The sequence below is a fragment of the Bos grunniens genome, chromosome 9, assembly GCF_055505025.1.
Source record: "Bos grunniens cultivar Pamir isolate PY7600 chromosome 9, Bosgru_T2T1.0, whole genome shotgun sequence".
Taxonomy (NCBI): Eukaryota; Metazoa; Chordata; class Mammalia; order Artiodactyla; family Bovidae; genus Bos; species Bos grunniens.
The window spans coordinates 42,817,236-42,844,596 of NC_141173.1; the positions used below are offsets into that span (position 1 = coordinate 42,817,236).

At 37.2% G+C, this 27,361-nt stretch overlaps 1 protein-coding gene across 1 annotated transcript in view; it reads left to right on the top strand.

Moving 5' to 3' along the window:
* The window catches only part of SNX3 (sorting nexin 3), a 48,415-nt gene extending 21,054 nt beyond the window's left edge, over positions 1–27,361 (top strand). The window contains exons 2-4 of the mRNA XM_086317460.1: positions 16,283–16,378; positions 24,989–25,113; positions 26,599–27,361. Coding sequence (XP_086173586.1) covers positions 16,283–16,378; positions 24,989–25,113; positions 26,599–26,704 — 327 coding nt within the window. The 3' untranslated portion in view covers positions 26,705–27,361. The remainder of the gene's footprint in view (positions 1–16,282; positions 16,379–24,988; positions 25,114–26,598) is intronic.

Here is a 27,361-nt window from a genome sequence, read left to right on the forward strand (position 1 = left end):
TTTTTCTTTATAATCTCTTTTTGTTGAGATTCTCTATTTCATTGAGTCATTGTCATCATACTTTGAATTCTGTAAGTATGATTTCCTTTGGTTCTTTAAACGTGTTTGTGATAGCTGCTTTGAAATTCTTGTCAGCCTAGTCCAAGAACTGAATTCCCTCAGAAACAGTTTCTGTTGACTGTTTTTAACCCCATGTGAGTTATACTTTCTTATTTCTTTGCATGTTTTATCATTTTTTGTTAAACCAAGCATTTTAGATAATGTATTTTCAAGACTATCGAGTTAGATCACCTCTTGTCTTTCTTCCCAGGGGAGCTTTGTTGCAGTATCTTTTTTTTTTTTTTTAAAGGACTCGCATGCACTAAGTCTGTAGTTTTTGCTGTTGCTGATATTTTTCTTGTATGTGCTTTTTTTTTTTAAGCCTGGTTTCCTAGGGGGTCACCCTTGGATCAGGACAGCTTTAGTGGTCAGCCAGTGACTGGTCAGAGGTTCTGCATAAACACTTAGAGCTAGTAAGGCTTCTGCCCTTTGATAGTGGATTTGTATGTAGGTTGGGGAATGAATTGAATGTTTAGGCAAGTAACAGGTTTGTTTCAGCTTTTACTTTGTGCCAAGTCTTCTCATGTCCATATCGCTCCTATATCTCTGAAAGATCTCATATTGGGTCACAGATACATAGATAACTATGGATCCTCACCAGTTTTTTCTGAGCCTGCATACAGCTTTGTGCAAGCACACAGCCTTTCAGACCTCCAGGGATAAGAGAACTATTAAGGCCTGTCGTTACTGTGCCATTCTCAGGATATCCCTCCTAAATTTCTGGCAAGTCTGCTGATTTGTTTCTTGCCCCAGTCAGTATTGCAACCTTGGGCTGCTGCAGTATTGTTCTTCACCAGAATCACTGTTGTTTGCAACATCACTCCTGTATATGGAACTTATATGCTTTTTACATTCTACTTTTAGTCAGTGATCTTCCTTTAGCAGCAGTGGTGCTGGTTCGCACAGCTTGCCTCACAGCGGTAGAGCTACCATTATGGAGCTAGTGGCCTAAAACACCACCGATTTCCACTGTTCTTACTTGACTTTCAGTAGTTTTTCTTCAGTAAATGCTTTTTGATTTGTTGCATGTCTTCAGCCAATTTCCAGAGTTCTGATAGGCATGTTTGTTTGTTTGTTTTCCTGAGACGGTTATTTTGACATGTTTGTCTAATTTTATATTTGATTTTGGGGGTAAAGGGTTTACCAAGCTCATCACCCTAGCATTTCAGCAGTTCCACCCTTATCTTTTTACATTTTTTGACTGAAAAATAAAAAGCACAGCCTGAAAAAGTTGAGAATCATGTTTCATTCAGCAGACCTGCTGAAGACATAAGCCTGGGAGGCAAATTCTCAGATAGCTTTGAGAGACTGTTCTAAAGAGGCAAGGGAAATACATAGGAGTTTGTGCAACAAATAACCGGGTGCTGGGAATATCAAAATATTACTGTTAATTAAAGAAAAACAGACATCAAATTAATTAATTTAGTACTTTCTATGATGGGAAGTTGTAAGAGTCTGGGCTCAATGAAATCGTATCTTTGATATGTACCTTAACTATCTAGGATCAGTAAGTATCCTGCTGTTCTCTGTCCTGAATACCCTCAGGGTGCACAGTGGGGAGGGGGCAGCTTCTGTGACTAATGGCTTGATGGACTCGGTGTCCTTTATTTCTGATACGGCAGGAGACATTTATAGTCCCAACTCATTATTACAGGTTCTTTTCCCCTTAGTTTGGCATTTTAATTTTTATTTTATATTGTAATATGCACCCCACTCCAGTACTGTTGCCCGGAAAATCCCATGGATGGAGGAGCCTGGTAGGCTGCAGTCCATGGGGTCGCTAAGAGTCAGACACGACTGAGCGACTTCACTTTCATTTTCCACTTTCATGCATTGGAGAAGGAAATGGCAACCCACTCCAGTGTTCTTGCCTGGAGAATCCCAGGGACGGGGGAGCCTGGTGGGCTGCAGTCCATGGGGTCGCACAGAGTCGGACACGACTAAAGCGACTTAACAGCAGCAGCAGCATAGTTGATTTACAATGTTGTATTAGTTCATATTATGTTTTAATGTTAATTTATGGGTGCTCAGAAGCACTTTTTGTTGCTGTTCAGTCAGTCATGTCCAACTCTTTGCAACCCCATGGACTGTAGCACAACAGGCTTCCCTGTCCTTCAGCATCTTCTGGAGCTTGTTCAACTCATGTCCAGTGAGTTGGTGATGCCATCCAACCATCTCATCCTCTGTTGTCCCCTTATCGTCCTGCTGTCAATCTTTCCCAGTACCAGGGTCTTGTCTTGTCTTTCCTAAATTTATTTTTTAATTGAAGGATAATTACTTTACAGAATTTTGTTGTTTTCTGTCAAACCTCAGCATGAGTCAGCCATAGGTATACATATATCCCCTCCCTCTTGAACCTCCCTCCCATCTCCCTCCCCATCCCACCCCTCTAGGATGATACAGAGTCCCTGTTTGAGTTTCCTGAGGCATTCAGCAAGTTCCCATTGTCTATCTGTTTTACATACGGTAATGTAAGTTTCGATGTTACTCTCTCCATACATCTCACCCTCTCCTCCCCTCTCCCCATGTCCATAAGTCTGTTCTCTATGTCTGTTTGTCCACTGCTGCCCTGCAAATTCTTTGGTACCATCTTTCTAGGTGCCATATGTATGCGTTAGTATACGATATAAATTTATCTTTCTCTGAGTTACTTCACTCTATATAATAGGCTCTAGGTTCATCTACCTCATTAGAACTGACTCAAATGTGTTCCTTTTTATGGCTGAGTAATAGTCCATTGTGTATATGTACCACAATTTCTTTATCCTTTCATCTGTTGAACTATGAACCATTGTAAATAGTTCAGCATTAGGGTCTTTTCTAATGAGTCAGTTCTTCACATCAGGTAGCCTAAGTATTGGAGCTTCAGCCTCAGTGTCAGTCCTTCTAGTGAATATTCAGGATTGATTTCCCTTTGGGTTGACTGGTTTGATCCCATTATAGTCCAAGGCACTCTCAAGAGTCTTCTAACACCACAGTTCAAAAGCATCAATTCAATGCTCAGCCTTCTTTATAGTCCAGTTCTCCCATCCATACATGACTGCGAAGCATCATAGCTTTGACTAGACAGACCTTTGTCAGCCAAGTAATGTTTCTGCTTTTTAATATGCTGTCTAGGTTGGTCATAGCTTTTCTTCCAAGGACCAAGCATCTTTTAATTTCATGGCTGCAGTCACCATCTACAGTGATTTTGGAGCCCAAGGAAATAAAGTCTGTCACTATTTTCCACGAAGTGATGGGTTCAGATGCTGTGATCTTTGTTTTTTGAATGTTGAATTTTAAGCCAGCTTTCACTCTGCTCTTTCACCTTCATCAGGAGGCTCTTTAGTTCCTCTTCGCTTTCTGGCATAAGGGTCATGTTATCTGCATATCTGAAGTTATTGGTATTTCTCCCAGCAATCTTGATTCCAGCTTGTGCTTCTTTCAGCCCAGCATTTCACGTGATGTACTCTGCATAGAAGTTAAATAAGCAGGGTGACAATATAGCAGTCCGTTGTTCCGTGTCCAGTTCTAACTGTTGCTTCTTGACCTGCATACAGGTTTCACAGGAGGCAGGTAAGGTGGTCTGGCATTCCCATCTCTTGAAGAACTTTCCACAGTTTGTTGTCATCCACACAATCATAGGCTTTAGCACAGTCAATGAAGCAGAAGTAGATGTTTTTCTGGAGTTCTCTTGTTTTTTCTGTGATCTAGCAGATGTTGGCAATTTGATCTCTGGTTCCTTTGCCTTTTCTAAATCCAGCCTGAACATCTGGAAGTTCTCAGTTCACATACTGTTGAAGCCTAGCTTGGAGAATTTTGAGCATTACTTTGCTAGCATGTGAAATGAAGCACTTTTTATGCAATGCTTAAATATTTTTAAAAGCCTCTTAACCAGGTATTACTTAGCTCCTTGCACAGTACTTGTTGAAATATTTATCTCTTTGCCTACTAATAGACATGTGACCCTGAACAAGTTTCATAACTCCTCTTTTTAAGTTTATTCAGCCGTGAAGTGAAACACCAAAGGATTAAATGTGACATGTGAAATAGTATTTGCACTACACTAAGTAGTGATGATATGTGTGAAGTAGTAATAGTTTCTGTTTAACTGAGCTAAGTGGCAGTATCTTTTTTTTAAAGATGCTGCTGCTGCTAAGTCACTTCAGTCGTGTCTGACTCTGTGTGACCCCATGGACTGCAGCCTACTAGGCTCCTCCATCCATAGGATTTTCCAGGCAAGACTACTGGAGTGGGTTGCCATTGCCTTCTGTGAAGGCACCTCTGCTGCACCTCAGATTTATAGGAGGAAAGTAACTTAACATGGTCACATGGTCATACTGTTGAGTTTCAGAGGCGGGCTTGAGCCCGGGTCTGCTTGATTAATTTATCTGGTTTTGGGTGTGGTGTTTTGTTTTGTTTTTTTTGGCTGCTTCCGAGAATCAGAAATTGTGTTACAAATTTGTGATTAGCTTCTATTAAGTCTACAGTCATACAAAGGAAATAACGATTGCATGTATATTCATATATATGTGCTTCCTTCCATTTGGTTCCCCCAGCATGTATCATGTCAGGAACTTCCACAACAAAAAGTATCACAACAGTTATTTAGACTTTAAGTCTTTGAGATAACAACCTTAATGACTCTAGCCTTGAATACCTTAAGTGAATGGGAAAAACCGGGGACCTTACACTTTTCATCCACATCTAAACTTGAAAACTTCTGTCACGTAATAACATAAGCAGTCATGAAAGTATAGATACAAAAAGTTTCTATTAGCTTTAAGGCCTTTAAGCCTAACAGGGTGTACATACATGTCTTTAGCGTAATAGTGTACTCCCCAGATTGAATACTGTTTTATAGAAACTCCCCCATGGTATCTACTCTTCTTTTTTTTTTTTTTTAATTTTATTTTAGTTTTAAACTTTACATAATTGTTACTCTTCTTAATGTCTACCTCTTAACCCTGACTTATCTTTCTCTGTGTAAAATCTGCTAAGTCAGGGACCATGTCCATATATGTAGTCAACATTCATAATTCTCAGTAAATGCTTTGTATTCTTTGTACTTATTAGCATTCAAGGTAACATCAGTTTAATGATTTATGAGACTTCATAGTCATAATTAATATTTATAAATGTCATGACTTAAAATATATTTGCCATACTTTCAAGTAGGGTTTGGAGGTTAAAGATGAAAGATCTGGAATGATTTCCTTTTTTTGGAAACTTTACAACACAGCTTGGAGGAGAGGTCAAGGAATGGAAACTGTATGAAAAAAAGGGTACTCTGAAATGAACCTAAATTATAAGGAAAAGAACCAGAATGCCCTGCTCTCCAGTGCTACCTGAGAAACACTGATTACACCTAACAGTTAACGAGGACCTGTTGGCCAGAAATTTTTTTAAATTATACCAATGTAATTATTAATGTATTGAAACTTTTGATAACAGGTTACAAATTCTTTTGTGACTGTGCTCTTAGCTGTGGTTTATTATGAGGATTCTTCAGTTCAGTTCAGTTGCTCAGTCGTGTCCGACTCTTCTGCGACCCCATGAATCTCAGCACGCCAGGCCTCCCTGTCCATCACCAACTCCCAGAGTTCACTCCAACTCATGTCCATCGAGTCCGTGATACCATCCAGCCATCTCATCCTCTGTTGTTCCCTTCTCCTCCTGCCCCCAATCCCTCCCAGCATCAGGGTCTTTTCCAGTGAGTCAGCTCTTCGCATGAGGTGGCCAAAGTATTGGAGTTTCAGCTTTAGCGTCAGTCCTTCCAAAGAACACCCAGGACTGATCTCCTTTAGGATAGACTGGGACTCTCAAGAGTCTTCTCCAACACCACAGTTCAAAAGCATCAATTCTTTGGTGCTCAGCTTTCTTCACAGTCCAACTCTCCCATCCATACATGACCACTGGAAAAACCATAGCCTTGACTAGACGAACCTTTGTTGGCAAAGTAATGTCTCTGCTTTTGAATATGCTATCTAGGTTGGTCATAACTTTCCTTCCAAGGAGTAAGCGTCTTTTAATTTCATGGCTGCAGTCACCATCTGCAGTGATTATTCTTAGTTATTTACTATTTCTAATAAAAAGATCTTGCATTGATGATTTGAGTACTTTCAGGTTATTAGAACAATAATCATTCTTTGGGGCCTTATGAAAGGAATAAAATATTGTAACGGCACTGCTGTCAGTTTGTAAATGTAAAACACGTGTGTATAGTGTTTAGTATCATTGTCTAGCTGCTCTTATTACAACTAATTACTCTCCTCTGAATAGAGGAGAAAGGAGTCTATTACTATGGGGATCAGTCATGTCATAGAGAATTAGGACTCATTAAATACCCTTTTACATTTTTTAAAATAGTTTTCCAGGTAATTTTTTGAAGAAACACCTCAGCCTCATTTTTTATAAGTGGCAGACTCTTTTGTACTATCTGTTCCTAGAAGTTTATCAAATTACTGTAGAGAAAGCAACTCAATCTTAAATTACAACTGTTATTTTAGAATGTTGCCTTGGGAAATCTTTAGGTTCAGCTCATTGGATCAGCTTAAGTTATGGAGGAACACTTCCTTTGTTGAATAATCCACAATCAGTGGATTTTCTGGAAACTTCAGCTACTCAGAAAATAGTCAAGAACTGATAAGGAAGTAAAAAAGTATAAACAGCAAAGAGTTTTTTAAAAATTAAAGTCTATTCACTTTTTAGGTATCACATGTTTTTGTATGTGAAATACTATGCTCTCAATCTCTTCATGTTTAGCATGATTCTGCCAAAGTCAGGTTACTGAATCAGTTATCTGTTGCTTTGTAATAAAAACTGTGAACAGTTGATGTCTTAAAACAACATTCATTTTATCACAGTTCTACAATTTTGTCAGACCTTAGAAGGAATAGCTCCTCTCTGTTCTTGATATCCGCTGGAACAGCTTGATTGGGGCTGGAGGATTTATTTCTAAGATGACTCAAGTCATTTGACTAGCCGGCACATTGTTGCTGGCTACCATTTGAGAGATAAGCTGAGGCTATTGATCAAGTCCTGAGTTTTCTTCCATGTGGATAGTTAGATTTCTAATAGAAAAATGGTGGCTGGGTTCCAAGAGATAGTATCTTTATGAAGAAGTATTCCAAGAGGATGAGTCTTACTGTAATTAATAAATATTTGCTAATATACCATTGACCGGAGGCAGTCACATGGCTAAGGTGATATGGGAAGGAAATGGCAATTCACTCCAGTATTCTTGCCTGGAAAACCCCATGGACAGAGGGGCCTGGCGGGCTACCGTCCATGGGTTCACAAGAGTCAGACATGACTTAGCTACTTCACCACCACCATAGGAAGATATGGAGGATACAGAAAGAAAGATACCGAGAGGCATTGTTTATTGTAAGCCACCAAAGTAATAGCTTACTCCTGTTGTATACCTTCTTTGTCTATAGCAAAGTAGCCTCTCTGAAGGACATTTGGAAACCTTAACATTCATAGCTTTTGACCCAGTAATTTTACCGTTTGGGGTTTGTTCTAAGGAAAGTGTCAGTTCTATCGATCTATACTAAAGCTTCATCTAGCTTTCACCCAGTACATTTTACCCCGGATCAGATAACTGGTTGATGCCGGAGTTGGGATTTAAAACCAGGTTGTCTGGTTCCAGAGCTGTGTGCTTTAACCATGTCCTATATCTCTCAGGTAGATGATATCTGTATACAATCATGTTAATAATATCAAATGAGAAGCTAGTATTTTTAATAATAAAATCTGTATATATAAAATCTGAAAGGATATTCAGTTGTCCCTTAAACAACATGGGTTTGAACTGCATGGGTCCTCTTATTTATGGATTTTTTTCAATAGTAAATACTACAGGACTACACAATCCATGGTCAGTTGAATCTGTGGATGCAGAACTGCAAATATGGAGGAACCATGTATACAGAGGACCAGCTATAAATTATACTTGGATTTTCAACTCTCAGAAGGGTCGGTGTCCCTAACCTCCAGCATTGTTCAAGGGTCAATCATGTATCAGAATGACATATCTGCAAATGAGCATGTACCACTGTTCTTCTTCTTTTATTGGTATGGATACTTCCTATGAGCCTGCCATGCAAACTTAACCTAATACATTCATCTGTATATGCTTTATGTCTGTTTCATTTCTACCCTGATTACTTTAGTGTGGGTTTCCACCCTTTCATCTAAACAGTAATAAGTCTACAATGAATTATAACTGATAAAGGTTTTAAGTCTTGGAAGATTACTTTGCTCTCCTCTATCCAGCCCCCCAGTTTTATGCTGTAAATATCTCTTCAGGAGGATTTTTTTTTTAGATCTTTGTAATCCATATGTGCCTGGTAATGCATACATAGAAGTTTAGAATACACTTACTGAAAAGGACTTATTTTGTTTTTATTTATTATATTTACTTTTGGCTATGCTGGGTCTTCATAGTTGTGCAGGCTTCTGTAGGTGTGGTGAGCAGGGGCTTTGTTTTGGTGTGTGGGCTCCTCACTGCTGTGGCTTCTCACTGTGGAGCACCGGCTCCAGGGTACCCAGGCTTCAGTAGTTGTGGTGCAAGGGCTTACTTGCCTTGTGGCATGTGGAATCTTCCTGGATCAAACCCTGTCCCTTGCATTGCCAGGTGGATTCTCGACCACCAGACCACCAGGGAAGTCCAGAGCTTCTTAACTAGTATTCTTTCACTGATTTCTACATTATAGTTTTATTTTTGGTGACTTTGCATCCCATTTCCATTGTTCTCATAGTGTCAGTTCCAAATCCTTGAGGATGTAAAGTATTGCCCGTATCTGTCCTGGCTGAACTAGAATCTCTGGGAATCATACAGATTTCCTAAGCACTCAGTATTCTGTTTCACTTTTAATAAGTCTAGGGCAGTGGTTCTTGACCATGGTTGTATCTTAGAATCACCTAAAAATACTGATGTTTGGAGTCCAACCTATACTAATTTGAATGAGAGTTTCTAGATGAGGGCATTTAAGAGTGTGGGGTTGGGAGTGTGTTTAAAACCTCTTGAAGTGATTCTTACAATTAGGCAAGTCGGAAAGAGATGGAAAATAATTTTGCACTTTAAAAATTGTTCAAAATAGGTCTTATGCTATTAATAGGCAGTTTTCTTTCAGCAGAAGCTTGTAGGATTATGTAAGTGTTCAAGAACAAATTTTCCTTTACAGTAGAATTATTACTGCACAGTTTCATTAAAGGTTGCTCATTGAAGATCTTGCTTGAGCTCACAAATAAATCTTGTCATTCACAAATGAATATGGACAAAGTAGAAAACATATATGAAATTACTTGGTTTATACATTAAACTAGTCTCAGTAATGTCTTCTCTACTGTTTCAGAAATTACACCATAAAGGATACTTCTTTTGAAATAACAGGAAATTGTATCACTGGAAGGCCACGTCCTTATTTAAAAAAAAGAAACTAAACACAATACCTTGGCTTAATGACAATCTACATTTCAAAGGTTCTCCAGACTAAAAGCTTATTCTTTGCTTAAATGACTTCTCCCAAGCCATATTTAGAGTTCATCTAGGTTATAAACCATATCTCCAGTTATTCATGCTGTTCCAGATTGGGTAAAACAAGTATCAAAAGTACTGAAGGGCGAGGTAATAGCTTAAGCACTTCTCAGCTTATCCTTTATCTCTAGATGTAGATATTTGAAGAAATACAGCCTTTTAATGAGAACTGAAGTGAGGCATCCATTTACATCTCTTAGGATTGGTTGAATAGAGTATGGCCTATTGAGTATACTTTTGATGTCGTTGCCAGTCTCTTTTTTCAAATGTACACATGACACTATCTGAAGAAATGCTAGAAACACCTCGTAAACATTTTTCGAATATCTATTGTTAAGCTATATTCAGGTGACCACATTTTGAGGCTTGGTTTTCTGCTTGGCTATCAGTGATAATCAGGTTACATATTGGGTATCTGTGAGCTGCTGACTTTGATAGGTCAGCCTCTGTAAGTGTGTAAGAGCTAGCTTTTTGGAGACCAGTAATGTGGCCATTTCCTGTGTTTGAACGTGAAGGGAGCACTTGTTTTAGAGCTCTGTACCATGGTTTCGAAATCTGTTCTGTAGTGTATAATGTCCATTTGAATTCCTGATGGTTTTACCCTATGTGGTTAGTAACACCTTGTGGAAAATGACTAGTAGTTTCTCTTTTATGTAAATAGCAGTTTAAGAGTATCAGGCATAGAGGCATCTCTCATAACATTTTACCCCTTTGGAGTTTTGTTTTTGGTATGTTATCAGGAAAAGTAAAGAGCAACAGAATAATTTTGAACAGCGTTATGTGCGTTAGTATGTGTTAGTCACTCAGTGGGGCTGACTCTGTGCCTGCATGGACTATAGCCCGCCAGGCTCCTCTGTCTGTGGAGTTCTCCAGAAAGAATACCGGAGTGGGTAATCATTCCCTTCTCCAGGGGATCTTCCTGACTGAGGGATCGAACCCAGGTCTCCTGCATTGCAGGTGGATTCTTTACCTTCTGAGCCACCAGGGAAGCCCTGAATAGGGTTACTCTTGTTCTTTCCTAGTTTTCTGAATATCCCAGGTTTCTTATATAATGATTAGTCCATCACCTTTTCATAAGCTACACAGAAGCTTGAGAATTGCCCTGAATTTTGCATAGGGTAAGTAACAAATATCTATGGCTTCATTCTAGCCAAGTAGACTATGTCTTAATTTTTCTGAGTCAACAAATTGCAAACATAATGTACTTACACATCTGTGTGTTCACACTGTATCTGGCAGAATGAGGTTTTCCTGCAGTAAGCCAGTCTCTGTCCTGATGGTTAAAGTCAAGCAGATAACTTCCCCTAAAAGTGAATCTCTAAGAATTCATTCTGTGCTTTGCCCATTCCATAGGTTTTAAATTTAACTGGGTAAATTCCAAATGGCACTAAATTATTTTATGAAAAGTAAGTGCAAGGGGAAAAAAACCTCAGCATAAGAGGGAAAAAACCTCAATGTAAGACGAAAAAAAGTAACTTTACATGGGAGAAATCTCACTGACCTCACCTTCACCAAGTGATCAAACAGCAGGACAAGCTGACACTGTGTTCTTTCTGATGTGGGGTACTGAGGAGGCTTCAAATTCCTGCCAATAGGAACATTGCTGACAAAGATGAACGACATGGAACTCATCATGAGGAAAAGGACAAACTCAGGGGTATAATATCTCTCAAATATCTGGCCTGCACTCTTTAAAATTGTCACTGTCTTAAATGGCGAAAGGGCAGGAGGATTGCTCTAGATTGAAGAAGACTTAAAGAGATAACAAGGCATATATAATATACGTAAGCTACAGGGATATATTGTATAGCACAAGGAATATAGCCAGTATTTTATAATGACTTTAAAGGGGGTATAATACCTAAAAAATCTTGCATCACTATGTTGTACATAGTTATAATTAAAACTGTGTTATAGTTAGGGCTTTCCAGGTGGCTCAGTGATAAAGAATCCACCTGCAGTGCAGGAGACATAGGAGATGTAGGTTGGATCCCTGGGTTGGGAAGATCGCTTGGAGAAGGAAATGGCAACCCTGTTTAGTATTCTTGCCTGGGGAATCCCATGGACAGAGCAGCCTGGTGGGCTATATTTCCTGGGGTCGCAAATGAGTTGGACACGACTTAGTGATTGAGCACACATACCTAGTTAAAACCTAGTTAAGACTGTGTTACAGTTTTCCCCAAAAATGTTATTAAGTAGTGGTGACATTTAACTAGGATTTGGCTTATAATGATTAACAGAAGAATATTTTTAATGTAGAATAAAATAGTTTTTATAGACTTTATGGATTCCAAGCAGCGAATTTAACTTTTTGGGGGGCAAATGATTATAATTCTCTGGTTTTTAAATGTTAGTTTGGGCCACAGCCCTGACATAACTTTAAATTATTGTTAATTTGCAGTTTCTTATATATATGACAATGGTTAATGTAAATATTTATAGGTACCTCTGTCTTTGCTTTGCCAGACAGTCATAACTCCATGAATGGAATTGAGAAGTCTAAAATGGACCAAGGTTACTCAAACTCACTTTCAGCATTCACTAATATCACATACCTACACAAATAGCTGCCAGGTGTTTTTGGTTTTTGCCTAATGATTGGCTTTAGTTTTGCCTGTCTTAGGTCCTGTTCCTCATATGCTGTTATTTCATACAAATGGCTGAGTTCGACACTTTTACCTCTTAGTTAAAATGACCTATAGATGGAGGAACATAGTAGTTTCTAGTTTATGCTCAGCTTGAGAAACTAGAGCAACTTTTCTTAAAATTCGAATGTAAGGATGAGAAAATACTAAATCTTGCCTTTTAAGTTTCAAAAGTTTTAGTCATCTTAACATCTTTAAGTCTGATTTACGTTTAATTCTTTCAGTCTGATTTACGTTTAATTTCAGAATTCAGCACTTATTTCTCTCTGGATAAACCAGAAGCATTTTAAATGATATCCAAAAGAAAAACTTTAAAGAATTTTTGCTATAATTTGCCTCAGTCTGTCTCTTTCCCATACTCTTCAAGCAGATAAAACTTAAAACTAGCTAGAACGAGCCCTTTTTCTTTCTAAGGAATAATTGACATATTAGTTTCAGGTGTACACCATAATGATTTGATATTTGTATACATTGTAAAAATAAGTCAAGTTAATATCTAGCATTATACATAGTTACTAAAAAAAATAAATAATGCTTTTGTGTGTAATAAGAATGAGCCAACTTTTCATGCTGCCCTTTAGTGTATATGTAGCTAACCTGTTGAATTTGTAGTAACTTCTCTGTAATTTTTTTTTTAAGATATATTCCTGTTCAGAGATGTTTATTAACTCCTGGTGCTCACAGGGAGATACCTTAGCCAGATATTCAGGCTTTCAGTTTTATTTCCCACCATCTCCTATGGTTTAGAATGTACAAGAATTACTTCCTGAATACGCTGTTTTCTTCTCTGCATGTAGTTCATGGTATTTTCATCACTCTCAACTGTCTTGTAGTATGCCTGACTCCAGATGTTAAAAGAATACTGACCAGATCAATTATCAGTTCCTTTATGCTTTTTAAAAAAATTGTACAAATGGTATCATACTATAGATGCTCTTCTGAAACTTCCTATACTTAACACATCTCAAGGAAGCTTCCTGATCAGTCTTTGGCTGAGTTACATTTTGTAAAAGCTGTATAATATTTCATTTTATATTTGTAGCAGTTTAATAAGATTTTCAGTTTCTGGGCTTTTTTTTTTTTTTGCTCTTATATAAATGATGTTCAAGTGAATTTCTATGCACTGATACCTTTTTGCATATGTGGAAATATTCATAGGATAATTCTTGATGGAATCGTTGGCTCAAAAGATAATATGCCTTTAAAAGAGTGATAGATGTCACCAAAACGCCCTTCTTTAAGGTTGTTTTCTCTATTAGCAGTAAGCTTTTTAGATGCCTATCTATCTTCACCATCATTGGGTATTAAAATTGAATACCTGCCTGTCTGATAAATGAAAATGGGATGTTACTGTTTTGACTGTCATTTCTTGTGTGAGTGAAGTTGAACGTTATTGACATAGTTTTTCTAAAATCTGTCAGTTTATTCATCTTTATCTTTCACTAGTTTTTAAGTTCTTTACATTTTAATGAAATTATCTCTTTGTTTTATATTGCAGATAGTTGTCTACAGTTTATGGTCTTTCAACTTTGTTTTTGTTTATGGTGTATAGTATTTTTATACTATTTGCTTTTAACCAAATTATTATAAGCTTCATAAGGGCCAAGACTGCATCTTACTCATCATTGTGTTCCCCGTCTTATCTAGCACTATGCCCTTTTGTGGATGTTCTTAGACTTTAATAATAGTTGAATCCTTCCAAAACTGTAGTCTCTAGAAAACTAAAATACAATATTTTATACGGGTTAAATAAGTTGAAAGTTACCAATCATGAGCGTTTGTAATTAAAAGTGATAGTTCAATGGCTTAAACAAAAAATCCTCAGCATCTTTTATTTGTATGCTGATCAATTTGAATTGAAAGTCCTTGTGATGATCAAGGTGAAGTTAACAGGCACACTTACCACTCTAAATGTAATGGACAAATAATAAAATTACTTGATATGACTTTATCAAAACTCTAAAGCAGTCTTCATATAAAGAGAAATAGCCAGCTGAGAAAACTAAAGTTAACAGGCACACTTACCACTCTAAATGTAATGGACAAATAATAAAATTACTTGATATGACTTTATCAAAACTCTAAAGCAGTCTTCATATAAAGAGAAATAGCCAGCTGAGAAAACTATAGAATTTTCTTAAACTAAGCATGATCCTTTTTTAATGTATAATCTTTAATCTATTACCTAGTCTTAGAAAGGAGTGGACTTTTTCTCCCTCCCACTACCCATCTATTAAAGTGAATCAGATATAATCATGATTGTGTCAAAAGTTCAAAAGGGAAAATGGAGGTAAAATGAGCTGAATTGGCATTCTTCCCTCAACATTGTACCTGTAAGCTTGATATGTTGTTTCAGAGATTAACTTTATAGACTTCCGTACCCAGAAGTATGAAAATTCTTAGGGAACTCTTTTCACAAGCTTGATCTTAACATACTGAATAAAGAGAGCAGCTAATCCCTTTTGTAAGGTAATTTGAGAGGAGGGAATTCAAAATGTAAAATCTCACCTGCAGAAAACACTCTATTCTGTAAAGGCCTTTCTATCTTTAGACACTTACAAAGACTTCATATTTTAGTGTGGAAGGGTGAACTTGGTTAAAAAGCCAGTGGGTGAAATTAGAGAGAAATAATCCAGTGCTTTCTTTCTGGGAATTACCATCTTGCTCTCCAGGGGACCTAATTTTATTCCCTGTGGGTAATGAGAATACCCTTCTTGTACAGCAAGCCAGCATCTCTAAATATAAGCTTGACTTTTAGTATAATAAGAGTCTTGTTAGGTGCAATTTTGCTCTTAGTCATTAATACAATGAACAAATGTTGTGGTTACCTGGGAAAGAAAATTCAAGTGCTTTTAAACCTCTTGTGAGATTGGGTTTCATGCTTGAAATCTATACAGTGTTATGCCCAATAGCATCTGTAGAAGATTCCAAGCTATAAGGTGTACAACATAGAGAAGTTAATACATGTTGGAAAAAATTGAAACCACTACAAAACGGGTTTAAGGTCCTGAATAAAAAGCTTTTCTTTTACTAAATGACACTTACTAAGGCATTAAGTTTAACAAGTGATTGGAATTTTCTTAAGGGGAATTTTACGTGATGATGATGATGTCTCTGTTAAGAAGTCAGTCTTTGCTTCCAGTGGCACTTTTTCTTTGCAGCTTTAATACAGTTTGCGGTTCTATGAGTGCAAAGACCAGATAAAGAACAAAATATAATCTGACAGTATATAGTATTAAATAGCATTTTCAGTATATTATGGCATTAATTATGTTAGGTCATTTGCACCAACTTTGTGATATGTGCAATTAAAATCTGTTCTTGATTCTTTAAGTTTAGAATTTGACAGAAGTGGTCTTTCTTGTAAAGAACAGTATTCCATTCCGATGCAACCTTAAAGTACTGGGCCTTATGTTTTCAGTTCCTAAAGTTGCCCTCAGTCTGAAAGCTCTGGACCTTATGTGTATGACTCCTGATTTCCTGTTGATAGTAAGAGCACACTGCACTTTTTCTCTCCTGTTTTTTGGCTTTTTTAAGAAGACCATTAAAAATAATCGTCCTTTATTCTTTTCTTTCATTATGAAACTTCTAGTCATAATAACAAAATATTTTGTATTTCATTTCAAACTAGTAAAGCTCTGTTTCCCCTGTAAGCATTGTATACTAAACTGTATAGCAATCAGAGCTGGCTTCATCTCACTCCTGACATTTTTACCACTTACTGAAAATAGAAAAAATGACCTGTATTTATGTAACTGACCTCAGGAAGAATGACATCCAAAAGCATATGTACAAATGTGCATTTAAAAAATTGTATTCTGGTATATGTAACATACTTTTCAACAGCTAAGCTTTATTAAAGGTAAAATGTCATCTTAATAACTTTTATGATTTTCTTAAGGTAACTGGGTTTGTCATTTTATCAGTTTGACAACAGACTCCCCCCTTCCCCCAGCTTGTTTGAAATCCCTGTAACATGCTTCAATTTAGGAGTGATTTTTTTTATTTGTTTCAGACAAATCTGCCTATTTTCAAGCTAAAGGAATCTACCGTTAGAAGAAGATACAGCGACTTTGAATGGCTGCGAAGTGAACTAGAAAGAGAGAGCAAGGTAAGAATTATTTGTAGTGTTACCTTAAAGCAAAACATTCCAAATTTTAATGTTTAAGACCTCTCAGGAAAATAATCTTGAATAAAATGAGTAAAAGCAATTTTCCCCCCAAATAGTTTAATTTCATTTTATTTCCTAGGAGATGGGGAAGTGTGTAGTTTTTCCTTAGAACTCTTCCTTCTCGTGCCTACTTCAGTGGCCCACAGAGGCCTTTGCTGACTCACACTTACACGACACTTCTTAGAACTTTCTTGCTATTGCTTCCTTCCTTTTTCTCGTCTTCCTGTTCATTTTCTCTTCCCACCCTTGGTAAGTTTCTCTTCTCAGTACATCTGCTATTGCATTGTATTTGCAGCTTTGTTTTTTTTTTTAACTGACTCTACATTTTTTTTTTTATCATCATACATTTATATATAACAGAAATATCATAAACCAGCACTTATCTTAATCTGTATGATAGGTGCTGATAATCCTCAGATTCACTTTTTAAATGACGGCCATGATCTACCTTTAGGTTGCTACCTGCAGTTTTAGAACACTGTTACATATCCTGGTAAGAACTGTCTTCTCTTAGAAGAAAATTTGGTGGCTTTGGCTGCAAAATAGAGAAAACAAAGTCTCATTCTAATGTCTCTTACTTCAGCCCTACGTCAGAATGACATACATAGCGTGGAGTCTTGCAAAGTACCCTCAGAATGATGAAAAGTACACTCAAAAGACTAGCTTGTGCTTCCTTCTGAAGCATACTAAGATAGAAAAAGAAGGAAATCTTTCCTAACCAGATAAATGTGGCTGGATACAAGAGCAACATATACAAGTCATAGCATTCCATCAAAAATGGAAAAATAGTTTTACTCTAAAGAATATCCAAGTATAAAATGTTTCCAAGTAAAACTGAAAGTATAAGGCCCATGTAAAGAAAACCTTAAAACTTCATTGAAAGGCAAAAAGAAGACCTTATAAACAGAAATACTACATTCCTGGTTTGGAATATTCACTTCAGAAGATTCATGTACTCTATAAATATTTGTGAGTTCATTCTATATGTTATGTGAGTTGCAGATAGAGCTGTGAACAAATGAAGGTCCTCACTTTTTTGGCACTTTATTGGGTAAGTCGGGGTGGTGGTGAAAAGGAAACCAGAAAAAAAATAGAAAGATTATATGTCAGGTGGTAATATCTCTAAAAAAAATCTAAGGAAAATAGAGAGTGCTAGTCTCATATAGGATGGTCAAGGGAAGGCCTCACTTAGAGCTGGCATTTTAGCAGTAGACCCAACAGAAATAAGGCAGTATCTCCTAACTTATTTATAAACTTGTGAAATTCTAATAGGAATCTTAATGGAGTTCTTTATAAGCTTGAAGATAAGACTTTTAGTATCAGAGAAAGTGCAAGAATAGCCAAAAATTATTTTTACCAGTGATTTAGCACCTGCAGACATCAGCATATGTTAAGGCTGTAGTAATTAAAACAGTATAGTATTGCTTTGTTGTTGTTGTTTAGTCACCGAGTCATGTCTGACTCTGCAACCCCACAAAATGCAGCACGCCAGGCTTCCCTGTCCTTCACTATCTCCCTAAGTTTGCTCAAACTTCTGTCCATTGAGTCAGTGATGCCATCCAGCCATCTCATCCTCTGTCACCTTCTTCTTCTCTTGCCCTGTCTTTCCCAGCATCAGGGTCTTTTCCAGTGAGTTGGCTCTTCTCCAGTGAGTTGGCTCTTCACATCAGGTAGCCAAAGTATTGGAGCTTAAGCTTTGGTATCAGTCCTTCCAGTGAATATTCAGGGTTGATTTCCTTTAGAATTGACTGGTTGGATCTCCTTGTTGTGCAGGGGACTCTCAAGAGTCTTCTTCCAGCACCACAATTTGAAAGCATCAGTTCTTCAGCATTCAGCCTTCTTTATGGTCCACTCTCACATCCATACATGACTACTGGAAAAAGCATAGTTTTGACTATATGGACCTTTGTTGGCAAAGTATTGCTTTAGGGATGAGCAAATAGATTAGCAGAATGTCAGAGAATTGAGAAGCTAACCATGTGTTTATTGGAAATTTAGTTCATAACAAAAATAACTTTGTCAATTAGTATAGAATAGGAATTTATATTCAGCAAATAGGGTTGAAACATGTGGCTGTTTGGGAATAAAGCTGTATAATTTGCTGTATATAAATTACAGATGGTTTGAATATCTAAATGTACAAAACAAGTTAAGGAAGTTTTAAGTTACAAAGAAGAAATGTTTTATGACCATAGGGAGAAGTGTCTTTTTTCCCCCCACCTTTATTGGAGATATAATTGACAGATAACATTGTATAAGTTTAAGTTGTATAACACAATGATTTGATACATGTATATCTTATAAAATGATTACCATAATAAGGTTAGTTAATACATCTATCACGTCATTGTTTTGTTGGTGGTGGTGGTAACATTCAAACTCTGTTTCTGTTAGCGGATTTTAAGACTATAATACAATCTTGTAACTGTAGTTACAATGCTATAATAGATCTCTAGAAGACCCCTTGAAGAAGGGCATGGCAGCCCACTCCAGTATTCTTGCCTGGAGAATCCCATGGAGAGAGGAGCCTTCTGGGCTATAGTCCATGGGGTCACAGAGTTGGACGTGACTGAAACAACTTACGACAGCACAGCACACAGATCTCCAGAACTTACTCATTCTTTAACTGAAAGTTTGTACCATTCGACCAATATCTCCCTATTTCCCCTACCCTCCAACCCGTGAAAACAACTAATTTATTAATACTACTCTCTGTTTCTATGAGTTCAACTCTTCTAGATTCCACACAAAAGTGGGATCATATAATATTTGTCTTTTTCTGTCTGATTTATGATAAGAAGTATCTTGATAGGCTTTTGACTTTGCTTAACATAGTACCTGGCCTACTGGAGTGTTTAATAAGCATTCCATAAATGTATATGTCACTTTTTTTCATGACAGCTTTATTGACATAACTTACATGCCATACAATTCACCAGTTTTTACATTCATTTATTTTTGGCCCTGGGTCTTCATTGCAGCTCATGGGTTTCTCTAATTGCAGCGAACGGGGGCTGCTCTTTGTTGCCACGTGTGGGCTTCTCATTGAGGTGGCTTCTCTTGTTGTGGAGCACAGGCTTTAGGCTCTCAGGCTGTAGAGGATGGGTTTAGTTATTGTGGTGCACAGCCTTAGTGCTCTGCGGCATGTGAAATCTTCCCCAGACTAGGGATCGAACCCGTGTCCCCCACACCAGCAGACAGGTTCCTGTCCACTGTGCCACAAAGGAAGTCCACAACTCACCAGTTTAAAGTGTATTAATTCTTAATTCTTACCATTAAGTATAATGGTTCTTAGTATATTCAGAGTTGTGCAACCATTACTACAGTCAGTTTTAGGACATTGTAATCTCTCTCTAAGAGAAACACCATACCCATTAGTGATCATTACTGATTTCTCCTCACCCAGCCTTTCACAACCACTAATTTTCTTTCATTATGGATTTTCCTGTTCTGGGCATTTTGTATAAATAGAAGCATAGAATATGTAGTCTTTTCTGTCTGGCTTTTTTCACTGAGTGTGTTTTCAGGGTTCATCCTGTTGTATTGTTAATCACTACTTCATTTATTTATTCTTTTGTATGGATATATCATTTTTTATTTACACATTTATCATTGGCAGACATTTGAGTTTTTCCTGCTTTCTGACTATTGTGAATAATGCTGCTGTGAACATTCATGGACAGGTTTTTGCATGGACATGTGTTTGTATATCTTAGCTATATAACTCTTATATCTCTTGGGTATGCTCAAAATTCTCCAAGCCAGGCTTCAGCAGTATGTGAACCGTGAACTTCCAGATGTTCAAGCTAGATTTAGAAAAGGCAGAGGAACCAGAGATCAAATTGCCAACATCCGCTAGATCATTGAAAAAGCAAAAGAGTTCCAGAAAAACATCTACTTCTGTTTTATTGACTACGCCAAAGCCTTTGACTGTGTGGATCACAACAAACTGTGGAAAATTCTTCCAGAGATGGGAATACCAGACCATGTGACCTGCCTCCTGAGAAATCTGTAGGCAGGTCAAGAAGCAACAGTTAGAACTGGACATGGAACAACAGACTGGTTCCAAATCGGGAAAGGAGTACATCAAGGCTGTATATTGTCACCCTGCTTATTTAACTTATATGCAGAGTACATCATGAGAAATGCTGGGCTGGATGAAGCACAAGCTGGAATCAGGATTGCTGGGAGAAATATCAATAACCTTAGATATGCAGATGACACCACCCTTATGGCAGAAACCAAAGAATTAAAGAGCCTCTTGATAAAAGTGAAAGAGAAGAGTGAAAAAGCTGGCTTAAAACACAACATTCAGAAAACTAAGATCATGGCATCTGGTCCCATTACTTCATGGCAAATAGATGAGGAAACAATGGAAACAGTGAGAGACTATTTTCTTGGGCTCCAAAATCACTGCAGATGGTGACTGCAGCCATAAAATGAAAAGATGCTTGCTCTTTGGAAGAAAAGCTATGACCAGCCTAGACAGCATATTAAAAAGCAGAGACATTACTTTACCAACAAAGGTCTAGTCAAAGCTATGGTTTCTCCAGTAGTCATGTATGGATGTGAGACTTGGATTATAAAGAAAGCTGAGCGCCAAAGAATTGATGCTTTTGAACTGTGGTGTTTGAGAAGACTCTTGGACTGCAAGGAAATCCAGCCTGTCAATCCTAAAAGAAATCAGTCCTGAATATCCATTGGAAGGACTGATGCTGAAGCTGAAACTCCAATACTTTGGCCACCTGATGTGAAAAACTGACTCATTACAAAAGACCCTGATGCTGGGAAAGGTTGAAGGTGGAGAAGAAGGGGTCGACAGAGGATGAGATGGTTGGATAGCATCACCGACTCAATGGACATGAGTTTGAGTGAGCTCCGGGAGTTGGTGATGGACAGGGAAACCTGGTGTGCTGCAGTCCATGGGGTCGCAAAGAGTCGGACATGCCTGAGCGACTGAACTGATATACCTAGGAGTGGATTTATGGCCATATGATAACTGTTTAACTTTTTGAGGCATTCCCAGACTGTTTTCCAAAGTAGCTACATTTTCCCCAACAGTGTATTAAGGTTCCACTTTTCTCCATGTCCTCACCAACACTTAGTGTTAGTAATTTCTTTATTATAGCTTTCTTAGCATGTATGAAATGGTGTCTCCTTGTGGTTTTCATTTTCCTGATGCCTAATGATGATCATCTTTTCAGGTACTTATGTATCAGCCATTATTTTGGTGGAGAAATTTTTTTTTCAGATCCTTTGCCCATTTAATTGAGTTTCTTTTATTATTGAGTTGTATATAGAATATATTAAAAAGAAGCTCTTAGAAGTCTCTTATTATATTTACAATTTGCAAAAATCTTATCCCATCCTGTGGATTGTTTTCACTTGATGATGTCCTTTGAAGCATAGTACTTCACTTTTAACATTAAATCAGTTTTTTATTTTGGGCATTTAACCTGTGTGAAAGTTGTATTTTCATTAGCATATTCTTGAAAGTCCCTTGGACTGCAAGGAGATCAATCCAGTCAATCTTAAGGGAAATCAACCCTGAATATTCATTAGGACTGATGCCGAAGCTGAAGCTCCAATACTTTGGCCACCTGATGCGAAGAGCTGACTCATTACAAAAGACCCTGATGCTGGGAAAGATTGAAGGCAGGAGGAAAAGGGGATGACAGAGGATGAGATGGTTGAATCGCATCACCAACTCAATGGACTCATTGAGTCCATTGGACTCAATAGGTTTGAGCAAGCTCCAGGAGATAGTGAAGGACAGGGAGGCCTGGCGTGCTGCAGTCCATGGTGTCACAAAGAGTTGGACACAACTGAGCAACTGAACAACAAAATTGCTAAGAACAGTTAATCAAGTTGTTTTGTTTATATATTACTACTTCTACTTAAGATCTGTTATACTAGATGAGAAAGTTGGTGACATTTATTGTGTTTATTAGTCATTATGGTTTAATTTTTCAGCTTTTATTTCAGTATGTTTTCACTATATTATGCTGGCCAGATATCCTCCTGTCCTCATCTTGACCACATATACATACATATCATCAGACTCCTGACTTTTTAAATTGGTGTGAGAATTCTAAGTAGATCTTTTCAGACTGCTTAAGCAAAAATAGTTTGGTGTTGAAGATCTTTGTTAACAAACCACTTATGATTTTTGTAGGTGATTAATCCTGTTGCCTACAACATCACCATCCAATTCAATGAGTATTTTGAGTATTAGTAAAAGTATGTCTCTGTTGATGATAATACACAGTAATCTTTAAATTCCATGCTAAATTCTTCCCTGAATTAACGGTGGTCATTTCTTTAATGCACTAGTTCTAGATTCCTTTTTTTAATAATAGCTTTATAGATATAGATGTTTTTCCCTGCCCATCATATAGCTATTCTGTTGGAGCACAGCTAGTGGTCATAATCCGGTTTTCAGTTGTAGTTACCTGCAGGTTTCAAATCTTCAACTTGACAAATGCTTTTATAATATAAGGGGGAGACTTAAGATTGCTAAAGCAAACTTATGATGACAAATCTTTAGATGTCTTAATCACTGGCACCTGGGAAGAGTAGATCTAGGAAGGAATTACAAAGTTTATGTAGGGCATTGGTTTTGTGTTTCTTTTTTACTCTTTGTTTTTTGTGCATGTGTAAGAAGTTGTGTAATCTTTCCCTTTTTTACCTTGTTGAATTATTGTTTTAGGATAGAAACTCTCCATCAAGGGTTTTAGATTTTACCTCTTGAATATGTATAATTTTATTACTGGTGTTTACTGTTTATATTTTTTCTTGTGTGAATTGTTTGCCTACACCTTTTCTCTGTTTTAATGTAAGATAAGGATTCACCTAAGTGGTTAGTCATTTAACAGATATTTGAACTTCTCTGTATGCCCAGCTTTCCTTAAAATAACCATAAGAAGCCTGAGACAAGGGTCCGTGGTTTGAAGGCATTAATAGGATAGATTGGTGGCTCTCCAGGAGGGGTAGTTTTCTCCCCCAGGAAGACATTTGACAGTGTCTGGAGACCACTGTGATAGTCACACCTATCTGTGTCGAGTGCCTACTGGTGACAATCTAGTGGGTAGAGGTCCGGGATGCTGTTGAATAGGTATTCTACAGTGTACAAGAAACCCTTCCCCCCAGTACATTATGTAGTTCAACATGTTAATAGTGCCATGGTTGAGAAATTCTGGGATAGAGAACCTGACAAACCTGTGAAATAAATAGCTAGGTACTATTTAATTCAGGGGCATCCCAGGTGACTCAGTGATAAAGAATCCGCCTGCCAAGCAGGACACACAGGTTCAATCCTTGCGTTGGGAAGATCCCCCAGAGAAGGAAATGGCAACCCAGTCCAGTATTCTTACCTGGGAAATCCCACAGACAGAGGAGGGTTACCATCCATGGAGTTGCAAAGTGTCAGACATAACTTAGTGACTAAAGAAACAGCAGCAGCATTTAAACAAATATTTGAGGTCCAGATAATTCCTAGAAGAGGGAGATCAGTCATAAGTTGTCCCTCAAGGAAAGCTAGACTTTGACAGGGAAAATTTGGGATGTTCCTTTATTGTAGAAGAAGAAATGACAGGTCTTTGGGGAAAGGTAGGATAATGGGTTTGTGAGAAAGTTGATTGTTTCTTAGCCTAGTAATGCTGCTGCTAAGTCGCTTCAGTCGTGTCTGACTCTGTGCCACCCCATAGATGGCAGCCTACCAGGCTCCTCCATCCCTGGGATTCTCCAGGTAAGAACCTGGAGTAGGTTGCCATCTCCTTTTCCAATGCATGAAAGTGAAAAGTGAAGTCGCTCCGTCGTGTCAGACTCTTAGCGACCCCATGGACTGCAGCCTACCAGGTTCCTCCGTCCATGGGATTTTCCAGGCAAGAGTACTGGAGTGGGGTGCCATTGCCTTCTCCATAGAAGAGTGGCAACAAGTAGTAATTATTGGTTATTTTGTCATTACCTCAAACACAGGCAGGAAAGATTATATGCAGATAGTGTGAAGTGGAAGAAATTGACCACAGAATTCTTATCTGCCCATGCCAGAAAGAACATTGTTAATATTTTACTTCCTCATTTAATTGGGAGTTCAGATCGATCTCTACAATTACCATTGTAATAAAGCAGTGTTCTCGCCAAGCAACATCAAAACTGTTTGAGGGGCATGGTAGCCTTTATTTCAGTGTTGCTTATTCCCTTTGTATACTTGTGCTTTGGTAAGTCCAGGAAAAATGAAAATTAAGCCATTGAGGAGCTTTGGTCTGATGGACTATTCTGGCATTTTGTTTATCTTGCCTCCAAAACACTAAATCATTTTTCAGTGTATTTTTATTGAGTCCCTTTTATATTATTAATTATAAATTATTTATAATTTACATTATAATTATAATATAAATACATTATATATATTTATATTATGTATATTTAAACTAGTTTGACAGTAGGATAGCTCTCATAGTGAAGATATACTTTGTCTTCGTGTTGTGCTCTACAAATTTTCCCATTTCAGCCAGCATGTTGTTCAAGAACTTTCTTACCATGTTTTAGGTTGTAGTCCCCCCACTCCCTGGGAAGGCATTTTTGCGTCAACTTCCTTTTAGAGGGGATGATGGCATATTTGATGACAATTTCATTGAAGAAAGGAAGCAAGGGTTGGAGCAGTTTATAAACAAGTAAGTGCTTTCTGTTCCTCAAGGTCTAAGAATGAATAGTGTTCTGAGATTCTTTAGGTGACTGCTAGTAATTTTTTTTTTTTTTGCTAGTAATTTAGATATCAAACTAATACTACTTTTTCCTTTTGGTCATCTTCTAACTTTTTTGTATCATTTAAACAAAGTAAAAATATATAACAAATTGAATATTATGTGCTAAATATTAAACTTACGAGTGATATGAGTATCTTTTTGTTCATCTGAGTTTTGTATGTTTTTCTTGGTTAATTTATGCCAATTACATATAAAATTACAGCATTTAAAAAATAGTTTTACTTATGATTCTTTTTGATTTAAGGTATGTTCTAGCATGAACAATACACTTGCAGTCATTTTGTTTGCAGATGGAAGGTATTATCAGCATGTCTTGTGTAAAAGCTGCACATTTTACATTTTCATGGCAAAATATATACTTTTGAAAATGTAAAAGATTGTATCATTTATCTTTTACTTTAGAAACTTCTAATAAAATCAACCTCTAGCTTTTTTTATTCCTATTTAAGATACAGTGTTTTGTTTTGTTTTGTTTTGACTGCACTTCTCAACTTGCTCAATCTTAGTTCCCCAGCGAGGGATTGAACTATTAGTTTCCCCAGCAGTGAAAGCACAGAGTCCTAACCACTGGACCACCAGAGAGTTCTCTAAATATAGCCGTTTTTTAAAAGCCAAAATTATAGGAAGAGTTATGCCTGCAAAGGGCTCACTGTAATTGTGCATTTGGCCTTAAGTTTGGCCACATAAAGTCAAATCCTAGAGAATACTGTTGTGTGAGCTTATTTATTAGCAGTACTTTTTTATCTAGTAATTTGAAGATCTGTGAGTGGTAAACAGGGAAAGTTACACAAAGCCCTTAACTTTTAGTTATCTGATACAGCACACAACCTTCATTGTCTACTTTCTTTTTGGAAAAGGCAGTGCTAGCTTGGAAGTTTTTAAATTCTGAAATAAAGTCTGGTTGCCCAGTCTGGTTTTATATTTGTTCTGATAGAAACCTTGAAAAGCAAGCAAAAAAAAAAAAAAAAAAAACCCCAAAATTGCACATTTGTGCTTGTTTCTTAGTATATGGGGATTTTATTGAACTTGTGATCCTATATCTTTTTCTTCTTTAAAATGTATTCTTTGAATCAATGACATTGTTTCACTTTTAACATTAAAATTCATTTAGGTTTCTTACGAATTCACCAACTAATATATAAAGAAGCTATCTGGGTACATATTGCCAGAGACAGTGTAAAGCTAGTGATTAAATGTTTTCTAAATTACCCTTACAGACAGAAGGAAAGCAAATATATATAGTTACTCACTAGATAGACCATAGCTCTATGGGCTGTCCAGAGTAACACTGTTACTAAATTGTTCATGTTTCCTAATCTTAAAATGTGTATGTTTGGCCCCCCTGCCCTGCTTTTATAAAAATTGGACTGAACTTGTATTTTTTATTTCTAGGGTCGCTGGTCACCCTCTGGCACAGAATGAACGTTGTCTTCACATGTTTTTACAGGATGAAATTATAGATAAAAGCTATACTCCATCTAAAATAAGACATGCCTGAAATTTCACAAGAAGGGGCGGGAAAAAAAAAAAAACTTTCCATGACTTAATGATTCATATGCACCAGTGAAGAAGTTCTAACTAACTTTAGCATGCTGCACAAAAAACTGGTATAATATGCCTTCAGTATACTAACACTCATACGCTCAATTTTGTTTTGTTTTGTTTTGGCAGTTGACAAGAAGTTAATTTGCTTTAGTGAAAAATCCCTCATTCCAACCTTTCTATATAAATAGCTCTTTCTTGCTGTTTTAATGTGGTATATACTCTAGCTTCACAAACCTGTTGCTCCAGTATAACCTGCAGTGTCCTAACTAAACTTACTCACTTGGTCTTACCTGCAGTTTTTTGTGTCTTGTTTGCTTCTTGAATCCAATTAATAGAATATTTCTCTTACCCCTTTTTAATATGTGGTGTCACTTGACCTAATTTATGTGTGGAAGCACTATACATTGGTTTCCAGTACCCTACACGTAAGATACATGCTTGTATGCAGAGAGTATCTCCCTTCAGGCTTGTAATACCCTTCACATGGAAGATCAATGAGGGAAATCTTTATATTCTGTATAAAAACAAAATCAAATTTATATACTAAAATCATTTGTCTAAAAATTTAAGTTGTTTTCAAATAAAAATAAAAATGCATTTCTGATATGCA